The sequence below is a fragment of the Ptychodera flava genome, chromosome 7 (genome assembly GCF_041260155.1).
Source record: "Ptychodera flava strain L36383 chromosome 7, AS_Pfla_20210202, whole genome shotgun sequence".
NCBI classification, from domain to species: Eukaryota; Metazoa; Hemichordata; class Enteropneusta; family Ptychoderidae; genus Ptychodera; species Ptychodera flava.
The window spans coordinates 43,118,175-43,140,873 of NC_091934.1; the positions used below are offsets into that span (position 1 = coordinate 43,118,175).

The 22,699-nt window shown below is 38.2% G+C and overlaps 2 protein-coding genes across 2 annotated transcripts in view; both read right to left on the bottom strand.

The window, feature by feature from the left end:
* Nucleotides 1-4,815, bottom strand: LOC139137623 (condensin complex subunit 1-like). The gene is made up of 6 exons (XM_070705816.1): nucleotides 4,723-4,815; nucleotides 3,974-4,054; nucleotides 3,318-3,501; nucleotides 2,663-2,795; nucleotides 1,687-1,956; nucleotides 1-1,207 (listed from the first exon to the last, which is right to left on the bottom strand). Exons 1-6 carry the CDS (start codon nucleotides 4,725-4,727, stop codon nucleotides 1,062-1,064), a joined length of 819 nt encoding a protein of 272 aa, XP_070561917.1. The 5' UTR covers nucleotides 4,728-4,815; the 3' UTR covers nucleotides 1-1,061.
* A 4,614-nt stretch (nucleotides 4,816-9,429) lies between these two features.
* The window catches only part of LOC139136519 (condensin complex subunit 1-like), a 29,353-nt gene continuing 16,083 nt past the window's right edge, over nucleotides 9,430-22,699 (bottom strand). The window contains exons 16-20 of the mRNA XM_070704243.1: nucleotides 20,078-20,299; nucleotides 14,285-14,417; nucleotides 10,947-11,031; nucleotides 10,341-10,487; nucleotides 9,430-9,582 (exon numbers count right to left, since the gene is read on the bottom strand). Coding sequence (XP_070560344.1) covers nucleotides 9,446-9,582; nucleotides 10,341-10,487; nucleotides 10,947-11,031; nucleotides 14,285-14,417; nucleotides 20,078-20,299 — 724 coding nt within the window. The 3' untranslated portion in view covers nucleotides 9,430-9,445. The remainder of the gene's footprint in view (nucleotides 9,583-10,340; nucleotides 10,488-10,946; nucleotides 11,032-14,284; nucleotides 14,418-20,077; nucleotides 20,300-22,699) is intronic.

The following is a 22,699-nucleotide window of genomic DNA, read 5'->3' on the forward strand; positions in this document are numbered from 1 at the left end:
TGACACGGACAAAGTTTTATTGATGCTTTGTAAAAATATTACATGGTTCAATTCATTAAATTCCCAAGTCAATTTTAGTCAAATAATCAATATACATATCACACCACTAGCCAACTGCAGGAAAGGAGAAAACGTATTTAAACCAGTGCATGATTTAATACAATTTCAGACAATCGTAAAGGAAATATACAGAACAATTTATGCCAATCTAACTTTGTCAATGATGCATACAAAGTCTCTGTTTGTAAAGCATTCGGTCACCACATATTTGCATATCTCCATATATGGTAAAAGCGGCATGTCACCAACGTCTTAGCATGTCACCAGCACATATGGTAATAGTATTGGTTTCACAAGTGCTTTCCCATGATCGGTGGTTGCCACTAGAAATAGAGGTGACTGAATTCTTTTTCACCTGTTTACCCTTATTCCATGTGAACAAGTCTAAGCTGCCATGATAACAATAGCTTTGGGCCAAACCATGGTGGTGAAAGGGTAGGGAGTTGATGGTTACATGTTTTTGATAAAAGAAATGAAGAGGACAGGACAGAAATAAACAATACTCCACTCAAAGAAGTGTGTAAGTTTCACGACAAGAACCAAACATGAGGCTGAAAAGCCATGCTTGCTAGTTTCTCATTAAAGTTCTCAATATGACTACTCGGTATTCCTGATCTGAATACAGCAAGATTGTGTGATCTTTGCAATGGTGAACATGTTTGTAAAATATTGGCAGTGAGGTATAAATCTAACACGTCCCTGACATATTGATGATAAACTATGCATTAAATATGCATCATGCCTATTATGAGACAATGTAATACAAATATCAAACATGGCAGTGACAGAAATAAATCTGAAGCATATATGTATATATTGAGTGTAGCTAATAAAAATATTTCTAAAATACTTATGATGAACAAAAACAAAAAATTTCACACTCATGATTAGATGGATTAGATACTGACCTTGAAAATAAAACTACTCTGTTTAGCAAAAAATCTGATTACCTCTGAAAAATACAAAAGGTAATTTGTTTCACAATTCATTTAAATTCTGAACTAGGTAGGAATTTCAGAATCTTTTCCACTCTTTCCCTTAGACATGACCAGTAATTTCTTTTTTCCTGTTCTTTTTTGCTTTGCAGACGGTGGCGTGTTTGGATCAATATTTTCATCACCATTTCTGCTGTCTTCATTCGGTGTACCTGGAAGTTTCAGAGACGTTGATAAGAAAAATATCATAATTAGTTAATGCATAGCTATGGTCCACAAACAATGGCTTTTCTCTTTCTCATTTTCTTAAAATGGGTCTGTGCCAAGGCAGAAGTGTCTATTGCCCTTAGACATACAGGGCAAATGGTCAACTGACTATTGCCCTGGCTCAGAGAAGGGCAAATAGTCACCTGACACAAGGGTTCACGATGCCAACAAGGCTGCAATATTTCTAGAACTTGCCTGTAACTGTCAAAATAACACTTTCAACATATTAAATTTTCAATTTTTAATTCATGTCTATTGTAAACCACAAATGAGACAAAAGTTAATTCTTAAATTCTTGTTCAATTGTTTTTTCACACTAAAATTGAACTTTTGAAATAAGCTCCCGCTTTCTTAGTTTCTCTCAAAATCAACCAACGAAAAGGAACATGATTACAACATCCACAAATGGATAATAATTTCATACCCTCTGATTTTTTCTTTGTACTATCATCTTCTTCCTTTACATCAAATAACTCCAGGTCACTGTCTTCATCAGATGAGAAAGATGGACGAATTATCTTTTTCCCTTTTTGTCCACCAGAGGGCTTCCTCGAGGTGCGACCTCCGACCCCTCTTGCAGCAGGGTGTCCCGACTGTCGTCGCTTGTCAAAGTCATCGTCGCTGTCATCTTCGTAGTCTCTCGTTAATCTTGTGTGACGTCTCGCTACAGGTGTTTTGCCCTTTAGACCTTTACCTGGATACAAGTAACAAAAAAACATTCAGACATACCCTAAGACAACTGAGACAGACATTGTAGAATTATGCCTACTGTATGCACAAGATTTCACTCTCGAATCCAAAAAAGCTCTTAAAAATCATTTTCCTGTTCAGCATCTTCAAATCATTAGGTGTCAAATAAACGACACTGAAACTGAACATTTCATTTGTCCATTTGTTTCCTTTGTTTGTAACATCGTCGGTAACATAATTACACAGCAACCTTAAGAACAGTAATATTTCGAATAAAGTTAAGCTGGGGTCAGCATCATGATCAGAGGCCAAGGAGAAGATGGCCGGAATGGATGAGTGCCATGCCAGTACACTATAAGACTGGTGTCTACCACTATGTAAACATGCATTCATGTATATTAAACCTACAACTTTTCACGAAATTTTAAAGAATTTTAAAACAGCTGAAACATAAAAATGCCTAATAAAAAATAAAACACTATTTTACTGGAACAATGCCTCTGGTAATTTTGTAGAACACAACATACAGTAAATCCAACAGTCATTTGGTATTCATGCAATGTGAATTTGGCTGACTTGCAGGCTGCAATTCACTCCTAAGACCATGATAAAATGCATGACGCTCACAGGAACATGCAAACCCTGACTCATTACACTAAGTATAAACATTCAAAAATTAGATTACAGCACACTAGTGGAAGAATTCTCACCTGGTGTCTGGGCGGTCTTTCTTCCCTTCCCAGCAGCTGCAGTGGCTTGTGATGCCTTCAGTACAATCTCTTCATCATTCATTCCTTTAGTGTGACATTCTACCAGCTTGGCTTCTAGCTCATCAACCAGAGCCTGTTGAAAATGCAACAAAACAAGACCTCTTTTTAAACCTTTCATCTGACTTCCCAGCATTAGGGTCCTATGACCTTATGAAAACTATACAGATACACCAACGTATTGTGATAACAATGCATGGCTTACAGCCTTTTTGACCACTAATTGGTTCTTATCACACTCAGGTCTGCCTTTAGCAAGCAGAAATTCAGCTGTGAAACAAATCAGGCGAGGACAAACTTTGCACCAAGTTAACCAAATCTCTTGGATAGCTAAAAAAGATTTCTAGCTCACCATTCTTGTTAAATCCATAATACCATGATTAAGTACAAGCATATCTGTATGTGTACTGGTTTAATCCTCTTTCTACCAGGCTCCATAGACAAACCATAGAAATGAATACAACTTGGGAAAAAGAGGATAAATTTATTCATCCCATTTCTCTGTGAACATGTCCTCAATCACCAATGATAACAATGGGTTTGGGCCAAACCATAGTGGTGAAAGGGTTAATAAGTTAAGAATGAGGGTACAACTTACCTTTGTCTCTGGTTTCACAAACTTCTTTGTTTTACTGATAATAACTGTAAAACTGTGGTACACATCGTCCTCTGCTAGTTTATCAGCAAAGCACGGCAAATTTTCTTGGAGTTTGCGGATGGAACGTTCACTGTAGTCTAACAAGGACAGGCAGAACGCCAAGTCACGTATTTGTCGGTCAGTTCTGGCACAGAGAAAAAACGGAATAAAATTAGGCGGCCTATCTCTCGCTTAGCCACTATCCTCAACAAGATAGTTGTAGTTGAGGGAAAAACATTTTTTCAAGAATGTCTGCAATGATTGTAATGGTTGGAAATCCTGGGTGTTTCCAGCACATGGCAGACTTCTATATCTAGTTAATGCAAATGTGTGAAAGAGGAACAAGTGTTAATATTTGGTAGTACTAAGATCAGCAAATATGTAATTCAAATGATCTTACTTCTTAGTGTGATAGCACTACATTTGGCCAAGCATGATTAAATCAGTATTAATTAAGCTGAGAAATGTCTAGGCAGCTAATTCATCACTTTAACTTTAAAAGTTGGAGTTGAGGACTTTGTACTTCCATATCTACGTCTGTGGTACAATGTCTCCACAAGTCTCAAATTGTATTGGGAGATGGCAATATTTCTTTCTGAAATCTGCACCAAGCTTACCTTGTTGCTCTAAATCTGTGACACAATTTCTCCACCAAGCTCTCACACTGTCTGTCCTTTTGAATGAAGGAGAACAGATACCTAGAAACAAAGTGGGTCAAACAAGTTGTATTATAGACTGTCCACACTTGAAATAATACTAATAGATGATCTGAATCTGTCTGCTGCAGGGTTTTTGACTAGGACCTCAAACCCAGTGAATGTAATTAGAGTTCCAACATACTGCAGTTTGCCTTGTGTATCAATGGATCATATCATAGGACAGGGGAAAATTCACTGTAGTTCCCAACATCCTCTACACAGTTTCCTTATCCTTAGAAAAACTATTGTTTTTTCCCGTACACAGGCCTATGCTTGATAAAACAAGAACGTGGACTGCACCGTATGCAAGGCAAAAAAAAAAGTGACTGGCTATTTGCTCTGTAAGATTATTACACTATTGTTTCCTTCCAACTCAATTCTGAACTACTTCTCACGTCTAATACCTAGCTTTCCACACGTTTTCTGTATATCATTTAGGATTCTTGGTTTGCCCTAGAAGTGTGTTGAAATACTAACCAGCCAGTTGGCAAATTAAAAATTGATAAATATGTAGCAAGTCATTTTAGTTTTTGTGGTGTAGTAATGGGCGTGTATACTGCATTACAATTTTGAAAGTGTAAAATCACATTGAAATGAGTTCAGAAAGGTTTGTAGCCATCTAATTGGCTCATTTCTATTGACTGCCCACTGTGATTGACATGCCTTACCTCATGATAGTTTTGAAGTTTCCTCCGCTACACCGACATCTGGATCTGACAGACGACTGATCACATCCGGCATAATGTTATAAATGGCATTACCTGCAAGTACAGAATATCCAGTGTGAATAAGTGTGATACATTGTAACAGTAGCATGTCAGATTTGCAAAAATTACAGTGACGTATAAGAGGCTTCACAAATAGACTGATAAACATGTAAAACACAAGAAACCAGTACATCTGGGTTAAACCCAGAATTCAAATTCCAAGGTACGAACAAAATCACAAGCCAAAATGTATATTGAAATATGTGTCTTCCTGTGCATGCATTTATCCACGTCTTTGTTTGTATCGCTACAACATCCAGTCTTCAACAATTGTTCTCCACAGAACTCTGCAGTAGTTGGAGTGTGAAATTTTGATCCATGTAGTATTGGTAGTTACTCCAGTAACAAGTTTGTTAGAAATCATTGTAAATTTTCCCTTTTCATGTTTGCTTTGAATCTTCTTACCAAATACCCAATCCCGGAACAACCTGAGAATCAAGCTCTGTTCCAAGTTCAAAAGAATATATTATAAGTCACTCGGTCTGGACAGAGACACACAATCACAGAAACAAGAAGAATATAATTTTTTTTGATGATTTTGAGAAGTTACAGGTTTTACCTTCTTTGACAGTTCATGGAAGAACATTTTTGCCATGTTGGAAATTCTCTCGTCTCCATCCACGATGCAATTGGCCATCTCACTGATTTGACCTTTGACCTTGACCATGTCATTCAGGATGAGTCGGGTCAGCACAATCATGGTGTTCTTACGAACAGTTGGAGATTCATCTCGAAGTCTGCAAACATCGAACAACATCAAAATCTTATGTAACTTTCTCAATAAAATATGACATAAGCAGTATCTTTTTGATGAAGATTATTTTCTGAACCTGTCATCCAGTTACATGTATCTGAAAACATGTATGCTGTGGTTAATTTACTATTATTTCTACAACCAACAAATTTGATGTTGTATCATGTCATGACTATTTAAAAATCGAGATTTTTGGTTGATGTTACAGAACATTAAACAAAAAACCTGAAATATGTGGCAATCTTTGAATTAAGTGTTACATATACAAGTATGAAATTGGCTAGTTACAAAGAAATAAAATGTCTTCTAGGGGATATTTTAAATCTAATATTTAATTTTTTTGTGTTTGCATTCCAATATTATGTGTCCATATTTTGGGGTCCCCTGAACCTGATATTTTCATCTTCAGTGTAAAAAGTCAACATGTAATCTAACTACCATATGATAAGCATCACTAATGGTCAGATGAATACTATCATACTGCATAATCAGTTTTCCCAGTTTTCTTCATTTCAGTTATTTTATAATTTCCTGCCAAGAAATTCATGCATTTGTTACCTTAAACGTATGAAAGGATTTCTAAATTGGTTGCCAATATATGATGAATAAACTAAAGAACAACACATTTATAAATGAACAAAACAAACAACTTACCTAGCATAGAGATTTGGTGTCCACGGCTCAATTAGGTTTGGGAAACGCACCGTCAGATCACCCAGAGCAATGATAGTGTTTGCTCTAATGGTTGGTTCCTGTGCCTACAGACGTCAACACAAATTACAAACCAGGTGGTTTATGAATTATCAAGTATTTCAGTTCAAGTAAAGAAAAGGTGGACAAGATGCTCGCTCTTCTCATAATATTCAGTTATTGTTATTCAAAGAAACAAATTTATTTTCTGCATTTTCCCTACTTAAGGAGCAGAATGTTTATTAGCTTTATCTAAAAGCAAATTATCCAACTTGATGACAATTTCAATGGAATAAAAAGAACCAACACCATGTAAATACCTGATGTCAACAAGAGTTAATGCGGGGAAAAGGGATTGAGGACTGCCCCTTTAAGTATCTATCTGCTTCGCAAACAAAATGCATTGTGTGCTTGCAAGGCAGATACTTAGAGGGGCAGTCTTCAATTCTTCAAGCCAGGGACTGAGGACTGCCCCTTTAAGTATCATGAAGTATAAAGTACCTGCTTTGCAAACACAATATATTGTGTGCTTGCAAGGCAGATACTTAGAGGGGCAGTCTTCAATTCTTCAAGCCAGGGACTGAGGACTGCCCCTTTAAGTATCTTGAAGTATAAAGTATCTGCTTCGCAAACACAATGCATTGTGTGCTTGCAAGGCAGATACTTAGAGGGGCAGTCTTCAATTCTTCAAGCCAGGGACTGAGGACTGCCCCTATAAGTATCTTGAAGTATAAAGTATCTGCTTTGCAAACACAATGCATTGTGTGCAAGGCAGATATTAAACAGGGCAGTCCTCAATCCCTTAAGCCAGGGATTGAGGATTGCCCCTTTAAGTAAGTTGAAATATAAATTATCTGCTTTGCAAACAAAATATATTTTGCGCAACATGCAATGTTACTGCTGTTTTAAATGAATTCAGTCATCAAGAGATACAGTAAGCCAAACTACAGACATATAGCCTGTGTTGACATGTTGAACACAAAGCATTTTGATTTAATTTTAGGAGTAGAACAAGACCATTTAACAATCAGAGCAATGGCAAACATATTAAAAGTTACAGCTCATGTAGCTTTTAGAACCTGTTTATCCCAGTTCTCTGTGAACAACTCCACAATCACCATCCATAACAGTGGTTTGGGCCGAACCATTTCTGTGAAAGGGTTTATATGATATACTCTGCTTGTGATGGGAACAAACTAGTAGCATATCAAAGTATCAGTGCTGCTCAGCGTAAACAAAGTATTTTTCAGTTCAGAGAAAGAGGAACTCACCTTTTCAAGAAGTGTGAAAAGCAGTTGAAGATGTGCCTCACAGAATTCAGAGCTGACCAACATGAATTTGGCCAAGGTCATGGTCGCTGAGACTCTTAGCTCAGGATGAGGGTACTTGGTGCTGTTCGAGCATATGGTCAGGATCAATGGTGTGAACAGAGCTAAAAGATTTGTGCCTGTTGATTGAAATAGCATACAAAAACAGAAAAGTTAACAAACAAACTGTTTTTTCCTGTAATGTATGCACTTTTTTGAAATGAGACTTAAATCAGTGTGTAACTGGTACATACACTGAAACATCACTGAAATGTAAATATACCCACATTTTACAAAAGATATATTGAAATGGTAAATAGTATGCACACTACAGTATATCATCTGAGATAGCACATCCTAATTACATCCCTTTACAAGTCTGTATTCTAAAACAATTGACTGATCACCGCTTTAACATTTTTGACAGGAGCATGGAACAAGCGGGTTTGTTGATGGCAACACTCAGAGAATGGGTTACATGCAATTTGCACAGGTCAGTTCTGATGGTTGTCCACAAGCCTATGCTTCAAATATACATTGTCTCAAATACACTACCCTCATAGATACATTGCCCTCACAGATCATGATGCAATACCTTCTCAGATACATTGCCCTCATAGATACATCACCTTCACAGATACATTGCCTTCACTGCCCTCTCAGATACACTGCCCTCTGAGACACATTACCCTCCCAGATAGAATGATGCTATAATGACTCATGATACTACTCTCTCTGATGCAAGAATATTCACATTCAGTGTTTCATCCAGAGAGGGGGGATGAGGGGATTCCCCCTCTGTTGACATGTTTGCACCCCTTAGTAATTTGTCAAGGGGGGACCAGCCCCCAGATGAAATGTTGCCAGTCACACTTTAGAGATACAAGTAGAACACATGAACTGGTGAAATACCCCCCTAAATTTTCTGGTAAAGGGGGAAAAATCCCCCCTGTTGATGCCATCCTGGATGAAACACTGCACATTACATATACTAGTCTGCCAATGAGGCATGGAAATTTCCAGAAATTTCACTTCTGACTCCTGGAGTTCAAAAACATGAGATGCTATGTGCTACATGTACAAAAGAAATGTCTCGTTCTGATTCCATTATTTAATAACTGACCTGTAACAATATCATTATCCAGTACTTTCTTCATGTATTCAGCCTCTGCATCATCAGCCACAGCTCCGGCCAGTCCCATCTCCTCTTCCATCGTCGGATCCTGTGAAAATGAAACAAAATAAATCAACACCGTAACACAGACAAGGCGGCCATTGAATTTCAAATATCACAAAATGTTGGGTATTTTGTTTAGCTAGTTCCAAACTTTGCGTTGTGACCCCCAATTTTTATTGATTTGGTAAGAGAATGGTCGAAAGTTTCATTCAGGAAAGTTTGAGCAAAAGTTTCAGTCTTTCACTTTCGAGGCACATACGACCTTGAAAAAATTTGATAGAAAAAATCAATTGCACTCCAAAAAGTAAGTTTAATGCATTTGTATTCTATCATAAAAAGTAAAATCAATAAGAAATCATCTGCCATTCTGGTTGTAAAATTATGCCAATTAGACTGAAGATTTTGAGAAATTGGGACAAGTGTCAAAGATGTGTGAATGTACTGTGAGCACGAGCACAAGAAATTACAAAATTTTCCAAAATTGTAGTTACACAACTATCCTTGAAAATTATAAAATATTTCCTTTGTGGTCTGGTTCTTTATGTCCAAGTGAATTTTGTAATTAGTTCTTCACTTTGAAAGGTAAAATTACATTTTTTAATAAACTACAATACCTTCGTCTTGTCTTTCTCTTTATCACTTTTCTTTATAGCACTGGCCTCCTCTCTCTCATTTCTTTGATAGTGCGCCTGCGTTTCACTCAGTCAGGATGCTGACGTCAAGATGGTACAGCTGCCTGAACGCCACGTGCCCAATCACAGCGAAGAGTCGCGTCAACAGCACAGGGTGGCAACTTAGATCGTTGTTGTCATTTTCACTGTCACCATCGCCACCTTCACAAACAGGTGAAGAATACAGAGATCGTGTACAACAGTATTAAAGTTGGGAGAACATGATCGCTGTAAATAACTATTCATTTTTTAGAAGAACACTAGGAGACCCCATGAATCAAATTTTCTATTTTCTGAATTTTTGTGATTATTTTTCTTTGAAAACACAAGTAGTTAACCCTTTGAGCACCAACGTCAATTTTTGTCACCTTTAAAAATAGATCCCAGTCAAATTTTTAAAGATTTTTGCCAAAAGTTTGATAAGAAACTGCAGCCGATAAAATCCGATGACCATTTGGTTCAACATTATCAAAAGAATTACAGAAAAATTCATAAAAATTGGTAAAATGTTGCACTAAAATTTGGTTTGGAAAAATTACAGCGCTCAAAAGGTTAGTTGTCATTTCATTCTGCAAAAAAGGTAAAATGTTTTGTCATATACTGTTGAATGTAATAAAACATTTGTCAGACGTGTATTTAATATCAGTGCCAGTATGCCGTCAGCTGTACCATGAAATTTGATATCACTAATTCAGCTGTTAGGTTAAACCCAGTATTCAAATGGACCACCATACAAACAAACCCATTTGTGTTTGCATACGTGCTTATACATGTGGGTTTGTTTGTACCATTATCATGTGATTCTTTGTGTGTACTGAGTCTGTAGAACACACCGCGTCCTTTTTATTCCAGAGTAGAGCCATTGATGATTGAATCACAATCTCTCCAGTATAAGTACCTATCATTATTATAATATATACCTTGTTCAATGGTCTTCATGAGAACATTTATCAGTTGTTTGATGAGATCACCACACGTGATATCAGGATGTTCTCCAAGTCCATAAATGACATTGATAGCTTGCTCTGCCATTGGTACCCAGAACTTGTCATCCAACTTTTCAATTCCTTAAAAATAAAATTTATAGGAAAAAGTTAAATTGGCAAGGTTATTTACCAGACTTGGATTGAACCAAACACAGACATGCTGACTAAAAAGTTCGCCGTAGAATGCCCATGTTTCTCCTTCTAGAATATTATGTCAGTACATCTTTAGTTGTGCAATTGTTTAGAAAGCGGTCAGGAACTTTTTTTATCCTTTTATTTTTATTTCAATGTGACCATTCAAAAAACGGCAAAATTCAGCAAAATCATGCATGATTCTTGAAAATGAATTTGGGGTCAAAGGCTTTTAAATAGGGTAGTTGGGGTTACTGGAAACACACATATTTTTTATTTGGCCTTAGCCTCTTTGCTCTATAAACTTCAACAGCAATAACAGTGGCAGATTTTTGTCTGAAACAAGTATAACGTTTTGACTGTTCTTTACATATGAATAGCAACTCTGAAAACACTATAACCACTCACCTTTGACCATAAGGTCAACCAATCTTTTGAACATCTCATGGTCCATTGGAAATTTCAGTGGTTCTTCACCGACAGAGCCCTTTATCTGAACAAAGAACGCAAAAACAGACAAAAAAGTTCACAATTACATGCAACTTTAACATCTGGCTAATGTGGCCAGATGACTACATACGTTTGTACCAATGCTGATGGGAAAATCAACTTTTGGTCAAATTTAGGAAATAAAAGTACATCTACAAAATAGAAGATATGAATGGAAAGTAAAATGCAACTGTGTAGCTGTAGTGAAGAGGTCAATGGTGACATGAACAATACATGAGCATCTGTGGTTTGCTTATTCTGTTGTTGTGAAGATATCTTTTATATAGTTGTTAACATATGAATAGGTTGCTACAAAACAGAGGCAGTCTGCACGATAACCCGGCTTTTGAGGTGTGGCCGGTACTAGCGATTTGATTGGGTATTGGAGGGTGATTGGCATGTGTGACATCATGTCAGAAACCATTTTCTTTCATGGGTGGGTTCAATCACTAAGGTATAAATAACAATTGATATTTGTTATCACATGAAGATATTTTACAATAATTTGATATTATTGTAATTTATTTAATTAAAATAACTATTTTCTTGATGATTTGAAGACGTTGAGAACCTCAGTATGCACGTGTTCTATGACAGTTAAATTTCCCACCCTGCGCATAAATGGTTGACACTTCGACGAGAGTTGACCGCTGTCGATGCTATAACATCAAAACATTAGAACAAGAAACTCACACGGTTCTTAAAGTTACGGATCAAATTTAAAGCTAATTATCTTTCTAGAGTAGAAATGAAGATAGGTACAAAATGGCTTTGCTGGAACGAAACTAGATTGAAAGGTCTAAATATAGCGATCACAAAACTTCCCGACCGGTCCAACTACCCGTCGACTGCATGCCGTATTGTCAAGATTCGATGTCTAAACACCAAAGAGCTGCTGTTTAGCCCCTGCTGATGTGTACCAGCCCCCAAAGAGTACTGCCACGTTTATAGAAAGCTACAAACTATATGCGTCTGTTTTTACTCACAATGACTGAATCCTGTCTCAAAGCTGTCATCAATATAATTTCCTGACGGGCAGTGTGTGGATACCGGGATACGATCATCGTTGCATGGGCATACCACAGATGATCGTTGACACTCGCTGGAAAATCGACCGCTAGGACTATTATTTTGTTTGGTTTTACAGAGAGTAATGGGCTGTGGTACAGAGATATCGACTAATTACACACATTGGAAGGTAAATTGCCTGTCGGGCAGTGACGGGCAGCAGTATGACCCTTTGATCGAACACTTGCAACACTGCCTGCGATCGCAGACGTAGACCAGTTGTGAGATCGACAGAAATTTTAGTTGTCAGGATTTTTTCAACAAATACGGGCTACCAAAAGTTTACCTCTGAATGCAGTTGTAATTAGCAACCTCTACTACAGAAAATGTACTCATACGCTGATGAGTTATTCCGTATTGTGCAAGTTTCAGAAGTTTCTTGTATTTCGAGTGGCTCGCCGGTGGAATGAGCATGCACAAGCGAGTAATACACGACAGCTCATTATGCATGACCTCATTATGTCTAGCCTCTCAACCAATAGGCGCAGCTTTGAGATGTCATGTGAGCATTTGTTTACAACATATGCGATTTTCCCGCCACGTCGTTAGCCTGGGTTTTCTTGATTATCTACGCCTATTTTACCTTATTAAGGCATAGCTGATGAGTCATACTTTGAGGGCAATAATAATCAGCAAAGCTGCATTCAAGAAAGTGGTAAGGGATTGGCTAGTACCGCGCTTCGCGCCCTTACAACTTGGATTTGACATGTGTCAATCAATGGTTTTCACTGCAAGTTACTCGAAATCGTGTCAATCAGAGCAATTACCGACGAGGGGGCAAGCCCCCGATGAGTAATATGAAGCTGTATGTTGCCAGGAGTAAACCATTGCCGATTGAGAGGTTTGCATTAGTCTGACGGTACTTAGGTGGAACATAATCGGCTTGAAAATTTTAGGGTTTTTCATTGTTTCGCTAAAAAGTTAACAGTGCTGAGAACACATTTTAATGAACCCACAGTAACGATTAATCATTTTTAAACAATTAGTAATACCTAAAGGCCTTATTTTTCATACTAGATTGTCTACATGATTTTTAGACCAAAAATTACAAAGTTTCAAAGAGAGGTCCTGTCAACCCCATAGAAAATGTACCCTCCATTTCTTCGTGCAGTGAGGTCACCAGCCGAGCGGGAGGGACTTTAGCACCCGTTTACTGTATTGTGGAAGCTATGCTAAAAGTGACACTTGTAGCCTTTTTCAAGCAGCGTCGTCCTCAACAGCAGGATTATGCCACAAATTGACAAAATTTTCATATTTTGCCGTATATTCACACACGTGAATTCGCTCCATTTCTGCCGACGATCGCGTGCCTAGTGAACCAGATGACTTTATTTACGTTTACATTGACAATGGGGTGCGTTTAATCGGCATAGTTTGGCGATTGTGTCTTTAGACCAAAATTACAAATTTTGAAAGTTAAGTTCGTTCAAAATCAAGTCATTTTAGCTATCCGATTGAAAAGTGATGAAATTATATTTTAAAATATGTATATTGCCAAAATATTTGTCGACAATATTCTTCAGACCTATAGCCGACACTTACCATCTCAAAAACAGTGAAAATATATCTCAGTTATGAGAAAACCACGTCTTTATTTTGGCGATATTGCTTGCTTTTGTTTACTTTCAATGACGCCACTGAAAGACGCCATTCTTGCCTAGATTCCCGTCATGCAATGGTACCGGAAAAGCCCGGTCATCGTGCAGACTGAGGGGTGGACGATCCCCTTGTGGAGAAACGTGAACTGTTCTTTTTCAAGCCTAATGTACTGTTGACAGATAATGTTGTCCTCTGATGCGGCTGGGGACTGGCATTTGTCTTGGGTTGAAAAACATGCAGCATGATGTATTGATTGGTGCTGATTGCTGAGAAAGACCTCAAAGAGTTTTGCTGACAGATACGAAAAGAACTTCTTAGCCAATGGCTGACTAAGAGAAGATATCACAGCCAATCAATGACACCGTCATAGATGACATCAATTCATTGGTAATAAAATATTCCTGAAAGTCTACCGTTTGATTTGACTGGGCTGAACTTCAGCACTGCATCCGTATAATACCATTTCTATATCACATACATTTGTTAAGTCAAGAGCAAACACAAACTATCAATTTCTGACTGTAAATACACTCAGACTGCGGTGCAAAATTTGTTGATTCTGTACGTACTGTCTGTAATTGTTTTCCTACCTTCTTCCTACATGTCAGTTTCATCAGAGCAACACATGTATCCCTTGCCAGCATGAAATCATTGCCGGCTCTCTCTCCAAGACCAGTGTTGACCAGAACATCGATGTTACTCCGAGCTATGTTGACGTCACCCCTGAAAAAGGTAGATAAAGAGATCGAATGCATAATCAATATTTACAAAACACAGTACTCAAAAGCTACCTTATAATAAGGCACAGATTTTGTCTTGCAAAATAATTTTGACTTTTTGACGACAGTCTCTGTCGATTTTCAATCTTTTGAAATTGTATAACAACACACAAGGACAAGACACATAGGGAATGAGTTCTACAGCGGAGGCGACTGGAAATGGGACACCTAATTTGCAAATTACCCAGCTGTATTGCTGGCCATATAGCGAATTCACTTGGTAATTAGCGAGCGACTTTGGTAACTTGTCAGCGATATCGTTTTTCATTTCAGTCAGCTTCAGACACTTTGTGCAAGCAGGGGGTATGTTGCCACAAAGTTTATCTGGGTTTGTATAATTCAGTATAGGGGTGGCTGCTTGTTGCTTCATGGGATTCAAAATGAATAAAGATAATTATGATATTTGTGTTGATATAATGGGGATATAATACACTACACTACTAAAATAAAGATAATTTTTCAATCTACACTTGTGGTCTCATTTACTGCTCTCTGAATTTCAATAAAATTATTTTTGTTTGTGTCGATTTCACGTGTTGTAAATGAGTGGTTTCTTCCAAATAGTGCAGCTGGTTCCCTTCTGAGTGGGGTGTAGTCATGTGGAGACTCTTTGTCTGGCCTCATTCGTGGTTTCAGTTTACACCCAAACAACCCAAACGAGTTTAAAGTGAGGTCCAGGAGAAGTGATCATTTCGGCTAATACATGTAACTTTGAACTGTAGAGACACTGCAACTTTGGAGGCCACTTTACTGTTGATTAAGCCAACTTGATGCAGTCAGAAATTTTGCTTGTACAAATGAAAAACAAGCTCTTCCAAGGGTTATAAATGAGAGTTTATGATTGGCACTCTGTGGTGAAGATTGAGATAACATTACCACGCACTGGTTCATGCACTAGTCTTATTCAGACAACTTATTTGTCCTACCTATACCATAATCAAAGGAAAAACTGGTGTCACTGTAATTTATCCTCTGCAGACCAAACAAAATTCTTGTACATATTTTGACCTTATCACAGTGTCTCGTTAGTTATATGAAGATCAGTGCAGCTGTTTTTAATTTCCCCAGACAGACTGTCTGCAGTGCAGTTGTTTTCAATTTCCCCAGACACACAGTCTGCCCGGGACACATTGTTTTGACTGATCATCGGCCTCTGAAGTTTTGCTGCCAAAAAGTCATATCCAATCGGCGAGTCCCAAAACCCGGACCGAGACGAGTCGAGACGAGACCAAAAGACCTCCTATCTTACTGATAGAAAAGTTACGGTTTTTTTGCACATAGGCAGCATCTGTATCAATGCCACGGGAAAAAGGACGTTGTTCCACTTCTGTCTTAGTTAGTCAAAGAAGTGATATCCCACTCCTACATTCGACTTATGCTTGTTCATTTTCGTACATTCTAGTCAGTGGTTACATAGCCCTCCGAATCTGAATCTTAATCTGAGGCTGCCTCAAATTCCACACACATATACATGAATGTACTATCGGTAATCACAGTCCCTCCATCAAACCGTGCGGTAATGTAGAAAGATGGTGCAGAGCCACTGTAATAAAATTAAACATATGAGCTCTCAGTTTACTTTCCTATAATGTGTTTATAAATGGTGAATCTAATTTCTAAAAAATGATTACTTAAATCTCCTGTATGTATGTTTCTAATACAAGGTTACCTATTTTGAATTCACCGTAGATATCATAGTAGAATCTGAATCTGGCGCTTATCGCTTAGGCCAAAATGCCGACGCAGTTCGCATGTTTCGAGCTCGCCTTGAACTCAAGTTGAAAAACCTCAACAAATCTTTTTCAGTTGTTCCAATCTTTGTGCTATATCTTGCTTTGTGCATCAATCTTTGACACTGTCAATAAACTGCAAGCTTTCTGTAGTGTTGTATATATGATGTTTTACAACGCCTGGCCTGAGGGGTCATTATGGTCTTGACTCGACTCGTCTCGGTCCGGGTTTTGGGACTCGCCTATCCAATCATTGGCTGTTCTATTGGAAGAAACCACTCATTCCTAACACAACACTAGCAGTTCATGAACGTGATGGAGATTTTGTTGAAATTCAGACAGCAGTAAATGAGACCAAATGTAGCTTGATGAAATATCTTTCTTGAGTGGTTTACTTTGGCTCCACTGTATGATATTATTCCAGATATTATTATTATCTTTATTCATTTTGAATCCCATGAAGCAACAAGCAGCCACCCCTATACTGAATTATACAAACCCAGTTAAGCTTTATGGCAACATACCCCTGCTTGCACAAAGTGTCTGCATCTGACTGAAATGAAAAACGATATCGCTGGCAAGTTAACAAAGTCACTCACTAATTACCAAGTGAATTCACTATATGGCCAGCAATACAGCTGGGTAATTTGCAAATTGGGTGTCCAGTTTCCAGTCGCCTCCGCTGTAAATATATTTCTGTGTGAATACAAACACCCCTTTCGCTTGTAAATTATGGGTCTGATGCCCCCCGACCAAAAAAATTGAATAGTCACTGCTTAACGTAGGTTGCGGGTAATGCGAATTTTTGTACTGCGCATCGTATTTGCGCACGCGTACGAACGTTCTTTCCGCGAGCGTTCTTTCCAGAAGTGGTCTTTTTGTCGCGATATAGCATACAATTACTTTGAGATGCGACTTTCTAATCTGGTTTGTCAAAACAGTTCACACAAAGATAGCAAACTTTGTGTAACAGGCCCGTTTTAAGTGTGACAAATGTGGGATTATTTGCAGTATTTAAGTGAACTAAACTTTATTGAATACCTATTAAAAAGTTTCGAATATATCACACTAAACAGGGATCCGTTGCTAGAGGGCACTTCAGTGTAGCATTTTTTGTATTAAAAATGCCAATATCTTAAAAAATTGTGCGGTGACCCCATTTTTTCATTTGATTCGAAATCTATATATTGTGGGCTTAATTTACGAGAGTTTAAAGAAAACGTAGATTTCAGATCATGACATTTGTAATGGAAATATCAAAATTTGGCCAAACTTTTTCTTTTTATAAAACCACTATTCATTGAGACGTTGCTATATTTTCTGATATTTTCAAAAGTAGATCACAAAACTAATATATTACAATACAGGGACTTGTGTTGTCTAAAATCTGTCAAATTGTTTTTACTATATTTCAGTTTTATTATTCAGTAAGACTAGTTAATCTAATAATACAACATTTTAACCAATTCAGCTAAATGTTTCCGCGGGACAACATAAAGGGCGCCATATCTCCAAAAAAGCCTTTTCATTAAGTGCAAAGAAAGATAATTTTCTTAAAAATAAGAAGTGAACACCTAAAGAAAACACAGTGATGCCTACTTTTGAAGTGTTGCTACAGTATCCCTTTATCCTGCAAAGTTCATACACCATCAGGTCAAGATGGTTTCAACTAGCAGTGTTGTCCTTATATTTAAAAGTAGCCGGGTAATTTAAGAAAGTAGACGGGTGGACTGCGAGGCGAAGCGACCGAGCGGCGAGTGAGCATAGCGAACAAGGGTGGGGTGGAGAGCGCGAGAGGGGGGCGAAAAATGAAATTTTGGAGTGGAAATGGTGTTCTCTGGTGGCATCTGAGGTGACATTTAGCTGAGACTGAAACAGTACTTTTGTTGTGTGTCTTAGACGTGGCTCACATACAACAAACAAACATGATTTTGTTTTGTTGTATTATTTATGACACACTTATGGTTTCATTTGCAGTGAAGATGTAACATTTAATCTTAAATCACCCGCTGTCTGCTCATTTCATTGCTCATTTCCCATTCTTCATTACCACATAGTAGTTTCCCCAAACCATCAAACTCATTCTATTCTAATCAAAACACATTCGCTTTTCTTAAGAACAACATCGGTAAGATAATTCACTGTAACAGTGTTCGCATTTACGAAAAAAAATGCGTATATAGAAAACTCATAACAATGAAAAAATGCGTAGAGAGTCGATCGCATTGGATTGAGTCTCTACGCATTTTTTCATTGTTATGAGTTTTCTATACGCAAACGGTTGCGAAAGCACTCTCCGCGACTGAGCTTAGGCGACAACAAGACGAGATGAGTGCCCGCTTAACATTAAATTTGTTGCAACATTTCTGTCAATCACTCATTTTATGTGGAAAGTTTCGGATTCTCTGAGTGTAGTCTGAAAAATCGGCATCGTCGAGTCAGAGGCACGTTACCATGTCAGTTGCTAATTTTCAAGCTAGCGATAGTTTCTGAAACTTATGACACAAAAGTGAGTGATTGACAGAAATGTTGCAACAAATTAAATGCAAAACCGCGCACGATCATCGCCTCTCGCTGTCCCCAAATTTGATCAAAGCAGTTTTGCAAGGCGTCGGAAGGAAGCAACTCTATTTTCTTTCAAATTTGCTCCACGAGTCCGTGAAAAAAATGATTCAGAGGGTCCATCGAAAGACACTATCGGGCAACCCAACATGGAGAACATGGAGAAGCGCAGTGAAATTGAACCCATGCCGGAATCCACGACGTATTGTCCTGTTATAAGCAACAGGGGATTAGCGTCACGGTGAAGCCGTGAGCCGTGACGATGATGCGCCGGTCGGCAACACACATGCCTGTGACCGTGGATTCTAGTACGTAAAAATAATCAATGAAAAAAAATACCCATTCAAATAAACAGTTGCTTCTAAAAAAATCAGTTCTAGCTCATTTTTTTTTAAATCTAGAAAATGCGTCGGTATTGCTCTGAGAATAACTTGATTTGTTGAGAAGATCATATTCGTAGTGACCTTGACGTTGGCAGCCGGCGCGGCGGCGGAAAACTAGCTGCAGTCTCGTGAACTTCGAATCGTCGATCAAAATCACATCTTTTCGGCGCTTTTTTCTCACAAATTCAGCGAAATTGAAGTTTTTCATACATAAACTAAATATCTTTTTGGAATCAAGTATACCTTTCGAACGGGCTTTCTTCTGGTAAAATATTCCATCGGCAAGGTGCCAGTGGCCGACGCCACATTTCTTTTTGACGCCATCGTTAAAAATGACCTAAGATGACCTTCATACTAATCAAACCAATTACACTGCTCGTAACAAAGACAGCACAATAGGCGCGTCCATCAGCCAATCACACTATTTAACAAATAAAAGATCGGGCTCAAGAAGCCACAAACGGGTATTTAGAAACTGTTTTATGTTTGTGCGGTACCATGCGGGGAAAGGGGTCGCGAAACTGCTAATCGTACGCGTGTGCCGTCTAACAGCTGGCAGTGCAATCCCAAAATTACAGGTCTATAAAGTAATCTAATGACGTTAAAAGTAGCCGGGAAAAAATGCAAAACAGCCGGGTTATTTCACCCCGGCACCCGGCTTCTAAGGACAACACTGAACTAGTGAAGCACAATATATCCCATATGGCGCATTTTAACAAAACTTGAACATTTGAAAGCCCCTGAAAACATAGATACTGAAAACATGACTAAGTCAAGAGGGTGACAATACACATGATTTTTGCTCACGTACTGTTTTGTACCGACTTTGCAGATGCGCAAGTGATACTGTCTGGCAGAAAAAAAGGTATATGCTATTGTAACAGCTTTGTATTCTGATTGAGAAAGCACAATTTTGACTTGACACTAACTTTGCAGCCATTCCAAGCAAGATCAAGGCCGCTCTGCTCTCATCAACCGTTGTGTTTTGGATCTTCATGGTGAATCTCTCCCACAGAACCTGAATCACATGGCTATTGATTTCTTGGTTGCTGACAAGTTCCGAGATCAGCTCTTCCAAGGATTTCAACTCTCCAACGGTGGCCCCTATGGTCAGAGCTGTCAAGTTCTTCACAACGGCAACTGCCATGGCTCTGGATAGTGAGATGTCAGAGAAGGAATGGATAAATAATACATTGTACAACTAACACTACTGTTGCAATGCTCATTTTATCATACTTCAACTTTTTTTATCAACAAGATGTCGTCATCTACAACTTTCTTCAATGTGAAAGCAAAGATTCTGACAAACATCACTACTTAACCCTTTCACCACTATGGTTTAGTCCAAACCCATTGTTATCAATGGTGATTGTGGACCAGTTTACAAGGAATGTGGTTGAACAGGTTAAAGTATGATCTATCAAACACTGCCTATATTTAACAAGTTGAAGGTAACCCTTTACAAGGATTTCGTTAATTTTGATTGAAAGAATCACATTGAACGAATTAAAAGATATATGTTTAAAGTTTATAAAATAAAGCTGGTTATTGCTCAAAGATTAGGTGATCACTGCTTCTTGTATAGCAAGACTCAATGACAGTAAGAGAGCGTTGTGGGTAGTCTAATCTAACCAAACTTTGCAGCGAGTGGAAGTGTTATGGAATGATGACAAAGACAACTGAATGACAACAGAGGACTGATGATTTAAACATGGCTTCATGTACCTTGCCATTATTTGTGAGCAGAATGAAACAAAGTAAAACGTTTAAGTGGCTCAAAGTAAAGTATTTTAGAATTGAAGAACTATCATACAATAATGATAAGTTATAACTTGCACTGATAATTGCCATAGCAGTACATTTCATTTTGAAAATCTGATGCATGGAAAATGGGACATATCAGATTACTCCTCTTTCTACCAGGCTCCATAGACAAACCATAGAAATAAAATACAACTTGGGAAAAAGGATTAATCTATGAAAAGTCTATGCAGATCAGACTACGAGTACTCATTATCAATGATGAATATTCATGTATTAAGATCATGCACTACTTGTAATTGCAAAGACATCGTGCTATCAGTAAGTCAACCAATCAAATCAAGTCTGCTAACGTCAGCAACCTTGTCACTATTCCAACCAACAGATGGGACTGCCACATCTGTTGAATACAAATGTGCGATGTATTACCACAAATTAGACGAGCTACAAGTAATTTGAAGATGCATGCCGTTGATGTAGCTTGCCTTACTGAAACATGGTGCTCAGATTCCATACCTGACGAAGCCCTTGATATGACCGCTATACCATGATTCGACGTGATAGGAAAGGGCGAAGGGGAGGCGGAATAATTAACTATATTAAATCTGACATACCCTTTAAAATCTGGCCTGAACTTGAAAGCAATGAGTTTGAATCGGTTTGGATCACATTGAGACCCAAGCGACTTCCGCGTCAATTCTCCAACATTACCATTGGGTCTATTTATCACCCACCTGGAGACAATCACAACCAGATGAGCAGGCATATTATTAATTCACTCGACTATATTCTTTCCAAACACCCATCCAGTGGTATTGTTGTCCTGGGTGACTTCAACAAGCTTCCAGAAGGCAACATCGAACGAAGCCATCAACTCAAACAGATTGTCTCCAATCCAACCAGAGATACGGCTATACTAGAAAAACCTTCACCAACATGGAAAATCTATACAAGACACCTATAGTTCTCCCACCCCTCGGCAAGTCTGATCATAACACCGTTGTGTGTCTACCAGAACCACAATCGAAGTTTAAGCCTGGTAAAATTGTCAACGCCACAGTTAGATCGAATAGACCTCAAGACAAAGCCGCGTTTGCCAACAACCTGCAGCAAGTGAACTGGTTTCCGTTATATCATCTACAAACATGTCAGGAACAGTTTGACTATTTCTACAATACCATCCACTCCCTTATTGATGAATACTTGCCAACACGAATTTCCCGTAGATGCACAACTGACAAACCATGGATTTCTGACAAGTACAGAGACTTGATTAAGCAAAGACAAACTGCATGGCACCGTAGTGACATGGCTGAATTCAAACGACTTAGAAACAAAATCAACCGTCTAACTAGGAAATTGAAATCTACTTTTTACCTCGGCAAAGTCGAAGAATTACACAGCACAAACCAAGACAGTGGTGGAAACATACAAAAGAAATTATTGGGAAAGGTAAACAAGGGAAAGATAGTCTTCAGGGGTTAGCAAACGAAGTCTGTAATGGCAATTCCAAAGAACTAGCCACCCAAATCAATTCATTTTTCCAAAGTGTCAGTGCACAACTCCAGCCACTAGATCCCTCAAGGGTATCCAAATATGAGGATCAAACACCTAGTCAGTTTATCATCTCAGTACACGAAGTTGAGAAAAAGTTGTTCAATATCAAGGTAAACAAAGCAGTAGGTCCCGACTCCATTCCAAATTGGGTTTTGCGGGATTTTACTGACTCACTTGCCAAACCCATTTGTGCAATTTTTAACAGCTCTATTCGGGAAGGATATGTTCCCCAA